Source organism: Gopherus flavomarginatus, chromosome 1, assembly GCF_025201925.1.
Source record: "Gopherus flavomarginatus isolate rGopFla2 chromosome 1, rGopFla2.mat.asm, whole genome shotgun sequence".
In the NCBI taxonomy this organism is placed as follows: domain Eukaryota; kingdom Metazoa; phylum Chordata; order Testudines; family Testudinidae; genus Gopherus; species Gopherus flavomarginatus.
Genome location: NC_066617.1, coordinates 67,746,003 through 67,760,623, shown reverse-complemented (window position 1 = coordinate 67,760,623; position 14,621 = coordinate 67,746,003). Strand labels below are relative to the sequence as shown.

General features: G+C 40.5%; 1 protein-coding gene across 12 annotated transcripts in view; it reads left to right on the top strand.

Moving 5' to 3' along the window:
- Nucleotides 1-14,621, top strand: part of GRIP1 (glutamate receptor interacting protein 1) — a 584,939-nt gene that overhangs the window by 485,604 nt on the left and 84,714 nt on the right. For 7 of the 12 annotated variants that reach the window (XM_050923229.1, XM_050923294.1, XM_050923209.1 and 4 more), the window contains exons 8-11: nt 138-285; nt 2,221-2,390; nt 6,601-6,756; nt 7,397-7,549. In XM_050923229.1, the coding sequence (XP_050779186.1) occupies nt 138-285; nt 2,221-2,390; nt 6,601-6,756; nt 7,397-7,549 (627 nt within the window). The remainder of the gene's footprint in view (nt 1-137; nt 286-2,220; nt 2,391-6,600; nt 6,757-7,396; nt 7,550-14,621) is intronic. The other 5 variants (XM_050923304.1, XM_050923258.1, XM_050923248.1 and 2 more) reach the window with 2 other exon arrangements.

Genomic DNA, 14,621 nt, shown 5'->3' with positions numbered 1-14,621 from the left:
TCCAATGTGATTTTCCTGTTTGCAGCCTAGATAAATACAGTAGTTGTAGAGATATTCTGTGAAAATGAAATATGAAAATGGCACAGATACCAAATTGGTGTAATACTGAAATACTCTTTTTGGTCTAATTTTAACAGATTCGGTAGCAACAGCATCTGGACCATTGCTAGTTGAAGTTGCCAAAACTCCTGGTGCTGCTCTTGGGGTTGCACTAACTACCTCGATGTGCTGCAACAAACAGGTCATTGTCATAGACAAAATCAAATCTGCAAGTTTTGCAGACAGGTGAGTGCTACAGAAGGCCCTACATTATAGGATTATGCATCCATTTTATATCTTATCAGTATTTTTGTTGCTGTTTAAAAAAACTTCCCTTGGCATTTTAGATGAATTTGACTGAAGATGCTCTCAAGATTGTTAGAGCTTAAAATTAACCCCTCTTGGCAAACAGTAGCTCTATAATGTAGAGCTTTTAAAAAGATTCCCAGACACCATTTTACTTTTGTTCATTCACACGGCATTAAGCTACAGAAAAAAACAAACCAATTGCCACCAATATCCTATGTTATCCCATAAAAAACCACTCTTTCCTCTTTCTAGTATGTCTGAACCTGTTTGCTTATGCTGTGCTGCAGAGTAATTTGAAGGTTTGCTTGGTTTTTTTCAAATATAATGCTGCAGCAGTGATTAGCATTTAAAAATAAATAACCTGCTGCAATTCTTAAAGGAAGTCCCACAGTATGAAACATCTGTCAAAGTAAGTAAATGTTGAGACTTAGCAACCATGAAGTGCTCTTTTAGGGTGCATTGTTCATTCTTGTGGCACAGTGAAATGGAACTCTTTGTACTTGGATTTTTTTCTTATTAAGATTTTAGAATAACACTGAGGTATTAGAAAGACTGGCTTCTGTATTTTAGAGTTATTTTATAAGGAAAATCCCCTTTTCAGCTCCATTTGAAAAATTCCATCATTGTGAGATAAAATTATATTTACAAACGGGGGGAAAATAAGGTTAGATACTTTCCACCAGATCAGTGGTGGGCAATCTGTGGCCCACGGATCGCATGCAGCCCGTCAGGGTAATCTGCTGGCGAGCCACCAGACAATTTGTTTACATTAGCACAGCCACCCGCAGCTCCCAGTGGCTGCGGTTCACGGTTAGTAGAGGTGGCCAGCACATCCCTGTGCCACTTCCCACAGCTCCCATTGGCTGGGAACGGCAAACCTCTGCCACTGGGAGCTGCAGGCAGCTGTGCAAATGTAAATAAACTGTCTGGTGGCCCGCCAGCGGATTATCTTGACAGGCCATAGGTTGCCCACCACTGCCCCAGATGGTGTAACTTCTGTAGTAAAGCTGTGGGATTTTTTTTTTAAATTTGCCTTAAATATTATGTTTCAGCAGCAAATTTCTCCTGCATGTCCCCAGTCACCCTTCCTTGTAATTCCTCTTTGACAATGGTGCTGTTAGTAGCACCCACTTGTAACAGTGAGTCTACAGCTCCACTGTGGGCTTTACCCTACAGGAGAACCTTTGAGAGTGACAGCCATTGATCCAAAGGGGTTCTCCAGCTCAATGGTTCAGGATCTTTAATTTTCTCCCTCTGTTTTTTCCCATTCCACAGGGGGTAACCAATTAAAGGAGCTGTCCACTTGACTGGTACGTCGGGATGCTGACTGCTGTGTTTGCATTTCTCAACTCATCCAGTAGCCAGTCTCTTGAGTGCAGCAAGATGTAGCAGCTAGCCCCCTCCCCACCCCACTCCTCGAGTCACCATGCCAGCCCTGGTTTCATTATTTGTTGAACTACTGCATAATTTCATCATCATTTACAGCTTTTGTACTAATAAATGTTTAACTATGAATAACTCAAAAAATGATGAACTGGGTGCTTGTGTGAGGGATATGAGCAGGCTTGCTGAGTCTCCTTAAGCTCTTCTCATTTATTCTGCTGCCATTCACGCATATACTAGTAATCAACTAGTACCCCATTCCAGTTCTGTGAGTGATGTCTTGACATACACTGTATTTACCGAATTGTACTTAAGATTTGTACTAATTGACTTAAAGTTTGTCCAGTGACAATCCTTATAAAAATATTAATTTTTTCTCTCTAAAAATGTACAGTCTCATAATTGCCATGACCAATATGAAGGCTATAAAACTCATATACCAAGCAAAGAACACAATTTATCATACTGAGTTTTTCTCTCTTTGTATAGATGTGGTGCATTACACGTAGGAGACCATATTCTGTCCATCGATGGTACCAGCATGGAGTATTGTACATTGGCAGAAGCAACACAGTTCTTGGCTAATACAGCAGACAACGTCAAACTTGAGATCCTTCCTCACCATCAGACTCGGCTAGCATTGAAGGGAGCAGAGCATGGTAAGGGGATCTGTAGCACTAGATCCCACTTCGTCTTTCTTGCATGTTCATATCTACTGCCATTGCTGTAACTTGGGGGAAAAGATATTAAGGCAATTTTATCTGTAACCTTTCTTTTCAGCTCTCCGGGTTATGCTTCTGAAAAACCCTTGCAAGCTATGTACTGTTTGTTTATCTCAATCTAGCCTCAGAAATCCCTAAAAATAAGGAGAAAATGTTTTGCTGAAAGTGACTCTGCATAGCTCCAGTCATATTAAAAAAAGAGAGTTGGTGAATATACCTTTTGTAGTTATATTAAAGAAAATAAGCTCAGTATCTATGAATTCAGTGAATTATACTCTGAATAGCTTCTCAAAATGGAAAAAATAATATGGATCATTAAAACTTCTTTAAGCATATTCACTTTGAAGGGTATTATGAATGCCCATGGATTCACCTACTTTCTGTAAACCCTGATAGGTTCTTGAGGCTCCTCTCTCAAAATACTTCAAAAGACTGAATTTCTCTTATTAATAACATTGTCATTGACTGCCGTCCTTCTCAAGGGAGCTTTTCAAATTACTCTGCTGCCCAGTTTAGATACTTACAAATTGTAATGTTTGTTTATGGACACTTCCCCAAAGTCCCTACCCTAGTTCAGTTTACTGTTTTCTGATGTTATGTTATAATGCTATGCAGAAAGGAACTTTTCCAACCAGACATGTGACACCTGTTGTTATTCCGTCCAAATATGGGGAGTGCATATCTTGTAGATTGGATAATTATGAAAAGTGGTTAATCTCAATTATCCACAGATAAATTCAATCTAATAATATTGTATATCTTCAGCAGAAATGCTAGAGATAAATAGATAGATACCTACGGCACTGGGATATCTATGCTGTAGTGAGAGATTCAATGCATTTTAGTGCCAAAGACAGCAATACTAAACCTGTCGCTTCTTTGGTCAAGAGTCTGCTTTATAGGCCTAGATACTTCAGTGATAAGAAATGCTGGTAGATACATGGCTGAATGTAGCTCCCTAAATAGGCACCTGATCTATGGTCTATTCATTTTACCAGAGAGCAGCAAGCTGTGAACTGATGAACTAGTGTTTTGGATGCCACTTAGTTTCTCCCCTACTGGGATAAATGAAGAGTAGCTGCTGAGATTCCATGTTCTGCCATCTTCCAGTTGGGTCTCCATCCCTCTTCTGCACAGCAGTCTGGAGGAATGAGAGAAAGTGAGGGATGACACCTATGCTGTAGAGAGGTGGGGGAGGGGAGACCACAGTTGATGATTTCCCTACCATACAGTTGTGCCAGTATGTTACATCATGAGGCAAAGATGTCACATGTGGCTGTTTTGTGGCTGTTTGAAACTCCCTTTGAGGATGAAGTGGCTCTCTTCTGTTAAAAGTTGAGTACCATGGCCAAACGATTCTACTCGGTAGCAATTTGTTTATACAGCTGATTACAATTTGCTTTTTAAGACAATGCTAAATATTTCAAGGTCTTTCTTCAAGGCTTCTGTTATATACCGTTCACCTTCAGCTAGTGCAGCTACAATCTGGAGGCCCATATGGTTGTTGTGCTGCATATGGGGACTGAGCTTTGTGAAATGACATCAAGAGGATTCAGTGACATGTATGCAAGCATGTCTTTCTAGGGGAGCTCTCCCTAGACAATGAGGCAGCTGCCTTAAATTATCCAGAAGAGCCCAAATGTTTTGAGTATAGATTCCCAGGTGGTGGTACTCAAAAACCACAGTCTACTCAAGAGGAAACATGCTTTATGGAAAGAAATGTAGCCTTGGGAACAATCCTTCATTGGCTGAGAGATGGCTTGGATGATATAAAAGTACTTTGCATCACAATATTCTATGATCTGTTGAGTCATTAAGGCTCTCGCTGTTGAACGCAGTTATCATTTGCCCTAGAATGTGCTCTAAATTATGAACTGGACAAAAAAAAAACCCCCACGCCCAACCCAAAATCAAAGTAAAATATCTAAAGAGAGTTAATGGAAGAATAAAGAGTTGAGTGCCCCCCTCTCCCCATCCAAAAAAAAAGAGAGCTCAAGAGACCTGATTTGTTTTTAAGGTTTTTTTTCTTTTATACTGTGATGCCAAGCTCATTCCTTTGTCTACTGCTGCCCCATAAATTTTACTGCAGCATTAAGAAGTCCTGGGCCGGTATCGCTTAATGAATTACTAATGTACATGCTATAGGTTTATACAGAATTCTTATTGAATTGGAATGATCATTCTGCAAGATATGGAAACTTAATTTGTATGGACTTTCCACCTCATAGGACACTTTTTACACCTATCCACAGTTCAAGAGAAAAAAAATCAAGAGCTGCCAGATAATTTCCTGCTGGAAGCAGCCTTTTTAATTAAACAGGGCTCATAGCAACCTGAATATAATGAAAATCCTCCTGGCCGTATTATTCTTATCAGATTTTAATTTTTATACTGCAGTTAAAGCTCAGAAATTGACATAGATTATCAGAAGAAGAATCAGTTGAATTTGAAAAGTTATGATAGGAAACTACAGTAAGTTTGATTCATTAAAACAAAATATTGAGAGACATTGTTACTAGGGCTGCTGGGATTTTCCTGGCCACATTACCCTGCTTGATATGTAAGTTTTCATAGACTTCTTCAAGGTTACTTTTATTAGAATTAGATCGGTGAGCTGTTCAGGCATTGGTCTTTTGAAGTGAAGCTTAGTGGTTCTGTCCAGGAACTGAATGTCCTAATTTCACTGCAGGTGACCCTCAGATGGCTTATAAAGTGGTGTTGGCAAAACATATTTTATTTTTGAAGTCCAATACATTCCTTTCCTTTTACCTTCCCTCACCTACCCTTTGTAATGAAACATTCCACTGGGGTTGGGGCGGGGGGGAGGGAGGGCAATCTCTATTTAGATACAAAAGATTTAATGTATTCAGCCAAGAAAGAGAACCTACTTCTATAATATAAAAGAGAGAAAAACTGTAGCTCTTCCTCTGGCATATAGTTAGGCCTTGGACCAAATGCAGTTTATAGTGTTTGACAAATCCCACCTCATCTTTCAATACAAAGTTGAAGCCAGCGGTGACTACTGGCAGTGCTTAATTTGTTTTAGGGCTTGCCAGGGCTGACCCTGGCACCTTTAGTCTTGGCAATTCATAGCCTCGGCACCTCGGGTGCTACATCAGTTATGAAAGTTAAAACATTGCTTGAGCCTGGCACCTAATTGTTTGAGCCACAACACCTCTTTCATTGCAAATTAATCACTGACTACAGGTCACAAAATACTGTGTTCCATCTCGTTCAGAGTGAACAGACCACTGTGCATCGAGAGATGCATCTTGGTACTAAACATGAGGGTGGCTATTATTTGTACCATTTTGCATAATTTAGGAGCAGTCCCCTGGCTTTTGACAAATCGATCAACATGTGCCATTCCCTTCTCCCCCTTCCTGCCACTTATTTTTTTGACAAATTTTGGCAATTCCCATTTTGAGCACAAACCTGAGAGTAGGAATCAAATATGGTCTCAGTTTTAATCCAGAAAAGGAAAAGATCTGACGATCACGCTGCAAAACCATAAATAGTGACTTTAGACTTTTGCTTTGTCCTTATTAATGAGGCCCCAAGATAGGATATTTGTGTTGATGGTTGAGTGAAGTAGTTTATTGCCCAGGGTAGTATAATACCAGTGACTGATGCTTGCAAAATTAAAATGTCATAGCAGAAAATTGAAATGACTGACATGTAAACCACTTCAAGTCATTATGGGAAATGTGATTTATAGTCCCTTTTTATTTTGTTAATATATATAAGTCCTGCTAATGCGGGTGGAGATTTGCAAACCTGTAATTACTAGTCATATATCATACATCTCAATAATGTTGACTTAAGTATTTTTCAAAAAAGTTTTTAATCTTAGCTCTTAAGGCCAGAGGGAGATTAGAAATTGATTCAGTACTTATCTTTTTTGCGGGGGGAGGGCGGGGGGAAGCCATAAGAGGCATTATTTCTGGGAAGATGAAAGGTTTCCATCCCTGAAGTTGATCACGGTGTTTGCTGATCGCCAAGAAAAAGGACAAAGCCACATTAATTTTTTCCCCTTTTCAAATTGCTTTCATTTTTGTTACTTTTTATTTATGCAATTCAGTTACCTCTCCCTCTTCTCTGGTCCCTTTTTGTTTTCTTATTTCTTGTCATCCCTTCATGCGGGCAGTGAAGGTTCAAAGGAGCAACAGGCAACTTACCTGGGATTCCTGTGCCAACAACCACAGCAGCCTCTTCACCTACCGCCATTATAACACCTACCACCCTGACCATTGCAGGATGCCAGCCTTGAAATTCCAGAAAACGCCTCCTCAAAAAAACCTTCGTAATGTTCCACGCTTTTTCCTCCTGACATATATTTTTTTTCTTTTTCTTCCTCTCATACTTCTCTCAGTTCAGTTCAGACTTTTTTCATAACTAAGACAAGGTTATTTCTGACAACTTATGCCTTTTTCTTTCTTTAATTGGACAGTCTTTGTGGATGGGGAAAGGCTTGAAAATTCTTAGTGACCTGGTTGTTAAGCCACATTACTAGATCATTCGGTTTCAGCACCTTATGTGCAGCATAATCTTTGAATACAAAGAATGGCTTACAAATGTTATGTCAGAAATCACCTATTAAAAAGGCATTTTTAGAGTCACTAGCCAGACACATTGATTTACATTGTCTCAAAAGTATTTATTTTATGTACTTTGCTTAAAATAAGGTATATAGTACATATTTTTGTGTCTACAGTATCTTTGCTAGTCCCTAGTTCGTTTTATGCCTCACATGGTGTTGAAATTCTGGCTATGCTGTTATTTAGGGTCACACCTAAGGTTTGATGTGTGTCTTTGTTACTAGATACACAAATCATTTTTGTGCAACATACACACCGTCTGATTCATGAGTGAGTTGCAGGCTTATGTTGCACTGTTCCCTGCTATAGAGTGATATGTGCCAAGTGTCCAATTTTTTACCGCAGCTTTGGTGTCTTCGTCCTTCTCTCCTACCTCCATGAGTGCATACAGCCTGAGTTCCCTGAACATGGGGACCCTACCTCGCAGCCTCTACTCCACCAGCCCACACGGAACAATGATGAAGCGGCGAATGAAAAAGAAGGACTTCAAAAGCTCATGTAGGTGGTAACAGCAATCATTTGAAATGTGCAACAGACGGGCTAGGGAAACAAGATGAGAGAAAAGGCACAAAATGTACTGCAGTTTTACTTTGGTAAATGTATTAAAGAGAAGTAGCTAGGAGAGCAGCAATAGTTTAGGTGTCAGTGTGTTTGATTTGGGGAGCAGGAATCATCAATGTGCAGTGTTGGCATCCAACACTAAAATGTGTTGATTACTTCTAGTTTGTGTAACCCAGGATTAAAAATATATATATTATTTTAGTGTCGTTTGCTTCGGTACTCTCTGGATGGGTATGCAGTGCTAGTTTTGGACTCCTCCAATACTTAAGCACAGTTTGTATGAGGCAACTACACCACTACCCGCTATAACGCGGTTGTGGGGAGCCAAAAATCTCTACTACGTTATAGCTGAAACCCTGTTATATTGGGGTAGTCGCGGCAGGGCTCCAGCAGTGATTTAAAGAGCTCCGGGCTCTCGCCACTGCAGGGAGTCTGGGCCCTTTAAATCGCTGGCGAGCCCAGCTGCTGCAGGCCTGGGGTAGCGGTGGCAGGGCTCCAGCAGGATTTAAAGGGCCTGGGGCTCCCTGCAGTTTGCTATATTGGACCTCGTTATAGCAGGGTAGAGGTGGATCTAAAATCATTAGTCATAAAAATACATACCATTTTAATATACGAGATTGCTCTGGCTAACAGCCATTAATAGAGCTATCCTCCATGAACTTATCTAATTATTTTTTGAACCCACTTGTACTTTTGGCCTTCACAACATCCCCTGGCAACAAGTTCCACAGGTTGACTTGCGTTGTATGAAGAAGTATGTCCTTATGTTTGTTTTAAACTTGCTGCCTATTAATTTCATTGGGTGCCCCTGATTCATGTGTTATGTGAAGGGGTAAATAAAATTTCCTTATTCTCATTGTCGATACCATTCATGATTTTGTCGACCTCTACCATATCCTCCCTTAGTCATCTGTGTTCTAAGCTCAACAGTCCCAGTCTTTTAAATCTCTTCTCATATGGAAGCTGTTCCATCCCCCTAATCATTTTTGTAGCCCATCTCTGTAACTTTTCCATTTCTAGTGTATCTTTTGTGAAATAGGGCAACCAGAACTGCAAGCAGTATTCAAGGTGTAGATGTACCGTGGATTTATATAGTGGCCTTATGATATTTTCTTTCTTATCTATCTCTTTCTTAATGGTTCCTAACATTGTATTAACTTTTTTTTTTATTGCTGCTGCACATTGAGCAGACGTTTTCAGAGAACTATCCCCAACGACTTCAAGATCTCTTTCTTGAGTGATAACAGCTATTAGACCCCGTCATTTAGTATGCATAGTTGGAATTATGTTTTCCAATGTGCACTACTTTGCTTTTTTCTAACAATGAATTTCATCTGCCATTTTGTTGCCAGTCACATAGCTTAGTGAGATCCCTTTGTAAATCTTTGCAGTCAGCTTTGGACTTAATTATCTTGAGTAATTTTGTATTGTCTGTACACTTTGCCACCTCACTGTTTATCCTCTTTTCCAGATCATTGTTGAATATATTTAACAACACTAGTCCCAGAACAGATTCTTGGGAGACCACACTATTTATGTCTCTCCATTGTGAAAACTGACCATTTTTTCTTACTCTTTGTTTCCTATCCTTTAACCTGTTACTGGTCCATGAGAGGATCTTCCCTCTTATCCCATGACTGATTAATTTGCTTTAGAGCCTTTGATGTGGGACTTTGTCAAAGGGTTTCTGAAAAACCAATTACACTGTATCAACGAGATCACCCTTGTCCCCCTGCTAGGGGGACCAGACATCCCAATATTTAGGTGTTTGTCCTGCATCCTGACCAGTCTTTGGTTGGGGTACAATTTGTCCTGATATTTCACTCCGCCGGCCTGGTACTGAAGTTAGGCTCACTGGCCTTTAATTGCCAGGATCACCTCTGGAGCCTTTTAAAGAAATATTGGTGTTAAATTCTCTATACTCTAGTCTGGTACAGAGACTGATTTAAGAGAGAGGTAACGTACCATAGTTCTGCGATTTCATATATGAGTTCAGTCAGAACTCTTGGATGAATAGTATCTGGTCCTGGTGACTTATTATTATTATCAAGTTGTTCCAAAACTACTTCTGTTGACATCACAATTTAGGAAAGTCCCTCAGATATGTCACCTAAAAAGAATGGCTCAGCTGTGAGCCAATCTCCCTCACATCCTCTGCAGAGAAGACCAATGCAAAAGTATTAATTTTGCTTCTGTGCAATGGCCTTGTCTTCTTTTAGTGCTCCTTTAGCACCTTGATCCTCGAAAGATTGTTTGGCTGCTTTCCTGCTTTTGATGTACTTAAAATATGTTTTGCTATTAGTTTTTCTGTTTTTTATTAGTTATTCTTCAAATTCTCTTCTGGTCTGCTTAATTATATTTTTATATTTGACTTGCCAAAGTTTAGGCTCCTTTCTATTTTCCTCAGTAGGATTTGACTTCCAATTTTTGAAGGATGCCTTTTGCCTCTCATCACCTCTTTTATTCCGTTGGTTAGCCATGGTAGCTGGTTTCTGATCTTACTGTTTTGATTGGGATATACAGTTAGTCTGAGCCTTTATTGCGGTGTTTTTAAATAGTTTCCATGCAGCTTGCAGGCATTTCACTCGTTACTGTTTCTTTTAATTTCTGTTTAACTAGCTTCCCAATTTTTGTGTAGTCCCCCTATTTGAAGTTAAATGCTACTGTGGTGGATTTCTTTGGTATCTTCCGCCCTACAGAGATGTACATTATGGTCGCTATTACTGAGTGGTTCAGCTATATTTGCCTCTTGGAGCAGGTCCTGGGTTTCACTTAAGTGACTTAATCAAAAAATGCCTCTCCCCATGTGGGTTCCAGGACAAGCTGCTCCAAGAAGCAGGTATTAACGGTGTCTAGAAATTTTATCTCTGCATCCTGTTCTGAGGTGACATATCCCAGCCAATATGGGGATAATTGAAATCCTCCATTATTACTGGGCTTTCTATATTTATAGTCTCTCTAATCTTCCTGGGGCATTTCATGATAAATAGGTACCAGATACATTGAGCAGAGGAGCCTTTTTTATATAGTTATTTTGCCAACTCCAGGACCACTTTAAGTAGAGCATGCGAAACTACTGTCTTTCATTCTGAGAAATTTGCACATGATCCTGCAATCTGATACATAATGATGAACCTCCTGTACCTGCACAGAACCCCATTGACTTGAACTGCACTCTGCACAGACATAAGGGTTGGCCCACATGGAGATCTATTGAGGTCAATGGGTGTTTCTGCTTGGTTCAGCTTGCAGGATTGGGGCATTAGTCAGAGATAAATTTTCACTATTTCCACTGTTGAACAAGTTTCTCTTGGGGATGGTAGTGAGGGGAATTGTGGGATTCCACCACAACACAAACACCACTCCTTCTCAAAAATCTGCCATTGTGACAGCAAAATGGCAGTTTGTCATCAATGTAAATCATCTCTGAAATAGCAAATAACTCCATGTGAGACTAGGGGGCAGGGGGTTTGCCTGTTTTTTTAGCAGTACAACTCTTTTCATACAGTTTTGCCCTTCATCAGATTTTTTTATCTGATCAGCCATTTGATCCAATACATATTTTGACATATCATCTGCTAATATATCCTTTAAGATCATTAAGAGATACTGCATGAATCCATATTGTGGCATTGATAGGATTAAGTATTATAAAGTATCAATCTCTTTCTCCCTCTCTGCATGCAGAGAGACAGAGGGATTATTATACAAATACTAATTGAGTTGGAAAGGGATAGCAGTAAAATACTGCCTAAGGCAAAAATCTTTCCTGAGATGGTGGTACCCTGTCAGACTGTGGTCATTCTGTGCAATTGAAGAAACTATTATCTGAGGCAATTTTATTACCTCTCTTGCCTCTGGAGACGGTCACTATTAAAAACATTGTAAAAATATCATAAAAACATATAAACACATGTCTTTCAGTCAAATTCTCCCCTGTGCAGAGGGTCAACATAAAAGGGTGTAAGTGGCACATGGGCGAGGCCTCGTACTGACACTCTGCCCAGGGGTGATTTTCACCCTTTAATCACATACACATGGCAACATCTGAGAATGGTTCTTGCATTATGGAGAAACTGGGGATGCAGCCAACCCAGGAAGTGATATTAAATCTCATGCTTCAGATTTTAAACCAATCCCTAACAAATAGAGATTAGGATAACATCTAAAGCGAGGAGGAGGGGGTTACCCCACATCTGATAACATCTGATCAGATTCCCCCACGTCTGCCTACTGTGGAGTCCTTATGTAACCACACACCTTCTGGGTGTGGTGTTTTGTCCCATCTAGTGGCACCAAGACCACTTAAAGATTAATGAGTTTGCTCTACAGCCTTAGCTAAGGGCCATATGGCTTTTAGCTCATGAAGTAGAGGCTCACGCACTAAGCTCCAGAGGTCCCAGGTTCAATCCTGCCTGCTGATGACCGGGGTCTGTCGGTGTTACACTTGCACCTTCCTCTGAAGCATCTGGTCCTGACCATTGTCATAGACAGGACACTGCATTAAATGGCCTTAGGGTCTGATTCAGTCTGGCAATTCTTATGTCCCTCAGAGAGATGGCCACTTCCACTGCCAAGCAGAAGAATTTGGACAAGCCTGCCAGCTCCTTTTGTAGGAGATTAATGGGAGACTGGTCAAATATCCCTGCTTGACAACAGTGATTTATGTCAGACATAGATTGTTGCCCGTTGCCTAGAAGAGCAATAGTACAATCTGTTTTGGGTTTAGTGACCAATTTGTAACCAGTCAGATTGTTGTGGGACTGTTTTAAATGTAAGTTGTAATAAGTCTCTGTCTGCTGAGGGAAAGGGAGAAGATATGTTGGTAAAAGGTGCTATAAAGTTTTCATTGCCCCTTGTTAGAAAAACCTGCATAACTAATATGATCATCCCAAACTTGTGGTAATAAAGGATACTATAAATATTTTATTGCTGTGAGTTTACAATGACTGTAATACTTATACAAGGCTTCCCAAACATGTGACTGAAAATTTAAGACACCTCCATGACATCACGTACTTTATTTATGCCACATATCTTTTCCTCTTCCTCTGCTTTTTCACCTTTTTGAAGTATTTTACTTACTATGAAAACAATTATGCCACTGTTTGGGTAGAGTTTAAATCCCCAAATGCTGTGCAGTGTGGCTATGTAAATAGGATAGATGAAATTTATACTAGGGTTGGTGAAATATAGGAGTTTGTGATGGTTTTTTTGGCCACACGTCAGGTAGGGATTAGAGATGGTTTCGGGAATCCCTGGTTTGTTTGTGTTTTTCACAAAATCTCGTTGCTGGTGATCCCTTTGATTTTTGGTGCCGCCTCGCAGCAAGATTGGGTGACACAGCAGCTCTGCCTGAGTTTACCTCTTGATATGTTGCCTGCCTTCTAATCTGCTTGTTGCTTCCTTGTTCTGACCTCAGCTCTCTGTCCAGGTCCCTGATGGTTCTTTCCCCTCTCAGGGTGTTAAAAAGCCCAATACTTCAGGAGGCCAGTGGCTCTAGATGGGAGGTACTCAGTCCCTGACCCCTTGAGGTATGGTTCACTTGTTCAGGACCTTAATGAGCCCTCTTGCTGGGTTTGGCAGGGGAACCCAGACCCAGCCACTCCTCTGAGTTCCAGGCCAGGGACCCTGTACAAAGCGATTGGCACCAAACTCTCCCCACCTCTTACTGTTTCCCTGGCTGCTTCCTACCAGGCTTGTCTTGCAGGCTGTTCCTCCGAGTCACTCCTGTAGTCCCCTCCTCCAAAGGGTCTGGTCTCCTGGGCAGCTTCTCACTGGCCTGTTGCTGAAGGTTCTTGTTTTCTGTGGCTTCTCAGCCTTCTGCTCTGCAGTCCTTTTACCACTGTAGTTGTTGTGAGTCCACAAGTCAACCATAGGTATAGTTTCCCTATTAACCCATTAGTGGCTGGGACAGCATGGGACACCCCATGACAATCTCTCATGTTTTACTGTCATTGACTAATTTCTCCACTGCCTCTAGGAATATGGAGCATTTTACATTTGCCAGGGTTCCCCTGCTAACTTGTAATTATGCAGCTAAAATAATCCTCTGTTCACCTTTTAATAATTCTTGTCCTCCTTCGGGCACTGTTAGGGGAATAAAAATAACAAATATGCAACCCCCATATTCAAGATTACAAATCTACATATTGCATAACACATAGTAAACCAGTCCCCAGGAAGATCAACGTAGGAGCATTTAGTAAAATAGCTACTTGCATATTCAATATATGTATAAAAGCATGCAATAAACTAGCTCTCAGCATTAATAAAGAGTCACTGGGGCCAGTATCCTACATGCTCTTCTTGCAGAAATACACCATTAGTACTCAAAGCCCTAATACACAATAATCAAACTCCAGACAAATTTTAGGGACAGGGAAATTTCCAAAGGTTTGGACTCCAGTTCTCAGAAGTATCTAAAAGTTCAGATATTTATTCAAACTATCCCAACCAATGAAGGCCTTACCAACCCCCCATGTCTCCATTCATCTTTGATGTCTTTTAAGATAGAGGCCTGATACTCTTAGTCCTCCTTCCCTTCATACCAGTCTCTTCAAGAGTGTTTCATGTGGCTGTTTCTACCTACATATCCTGGACATCCAAAAGAGGGAGCTGCCATGCAAGGGCTGCCCCCTCCTCTATCCACAGAACCTTTTAGATGTCCCTCAGGTAGTTGGAAGTGGCACAGTCTGATCCCTACTGCAGTTAAAGCTACAGGACCCAGAAACCCTTGCACAGTTGCTAAAGCTTTGGGGCCTTCACTGCACACTCCCTGGAACAGTGGTTCCCAGACTTTAACAACCTGTGAACCCCCTTCACTATAATGTCAAGTCTCGTGAACCCCCTCCTAAAAATGAATATTTCCAGGGCTTTTCTCTTTTACCTGAGTATAAATTATAAAAGCAGTGATCTTGGAAATATAAAATTTGTTTTTATGACATGCTTATTATACACTATTATTAATTATTTATCATAACACTATTTTTATTACATTATGAAAACA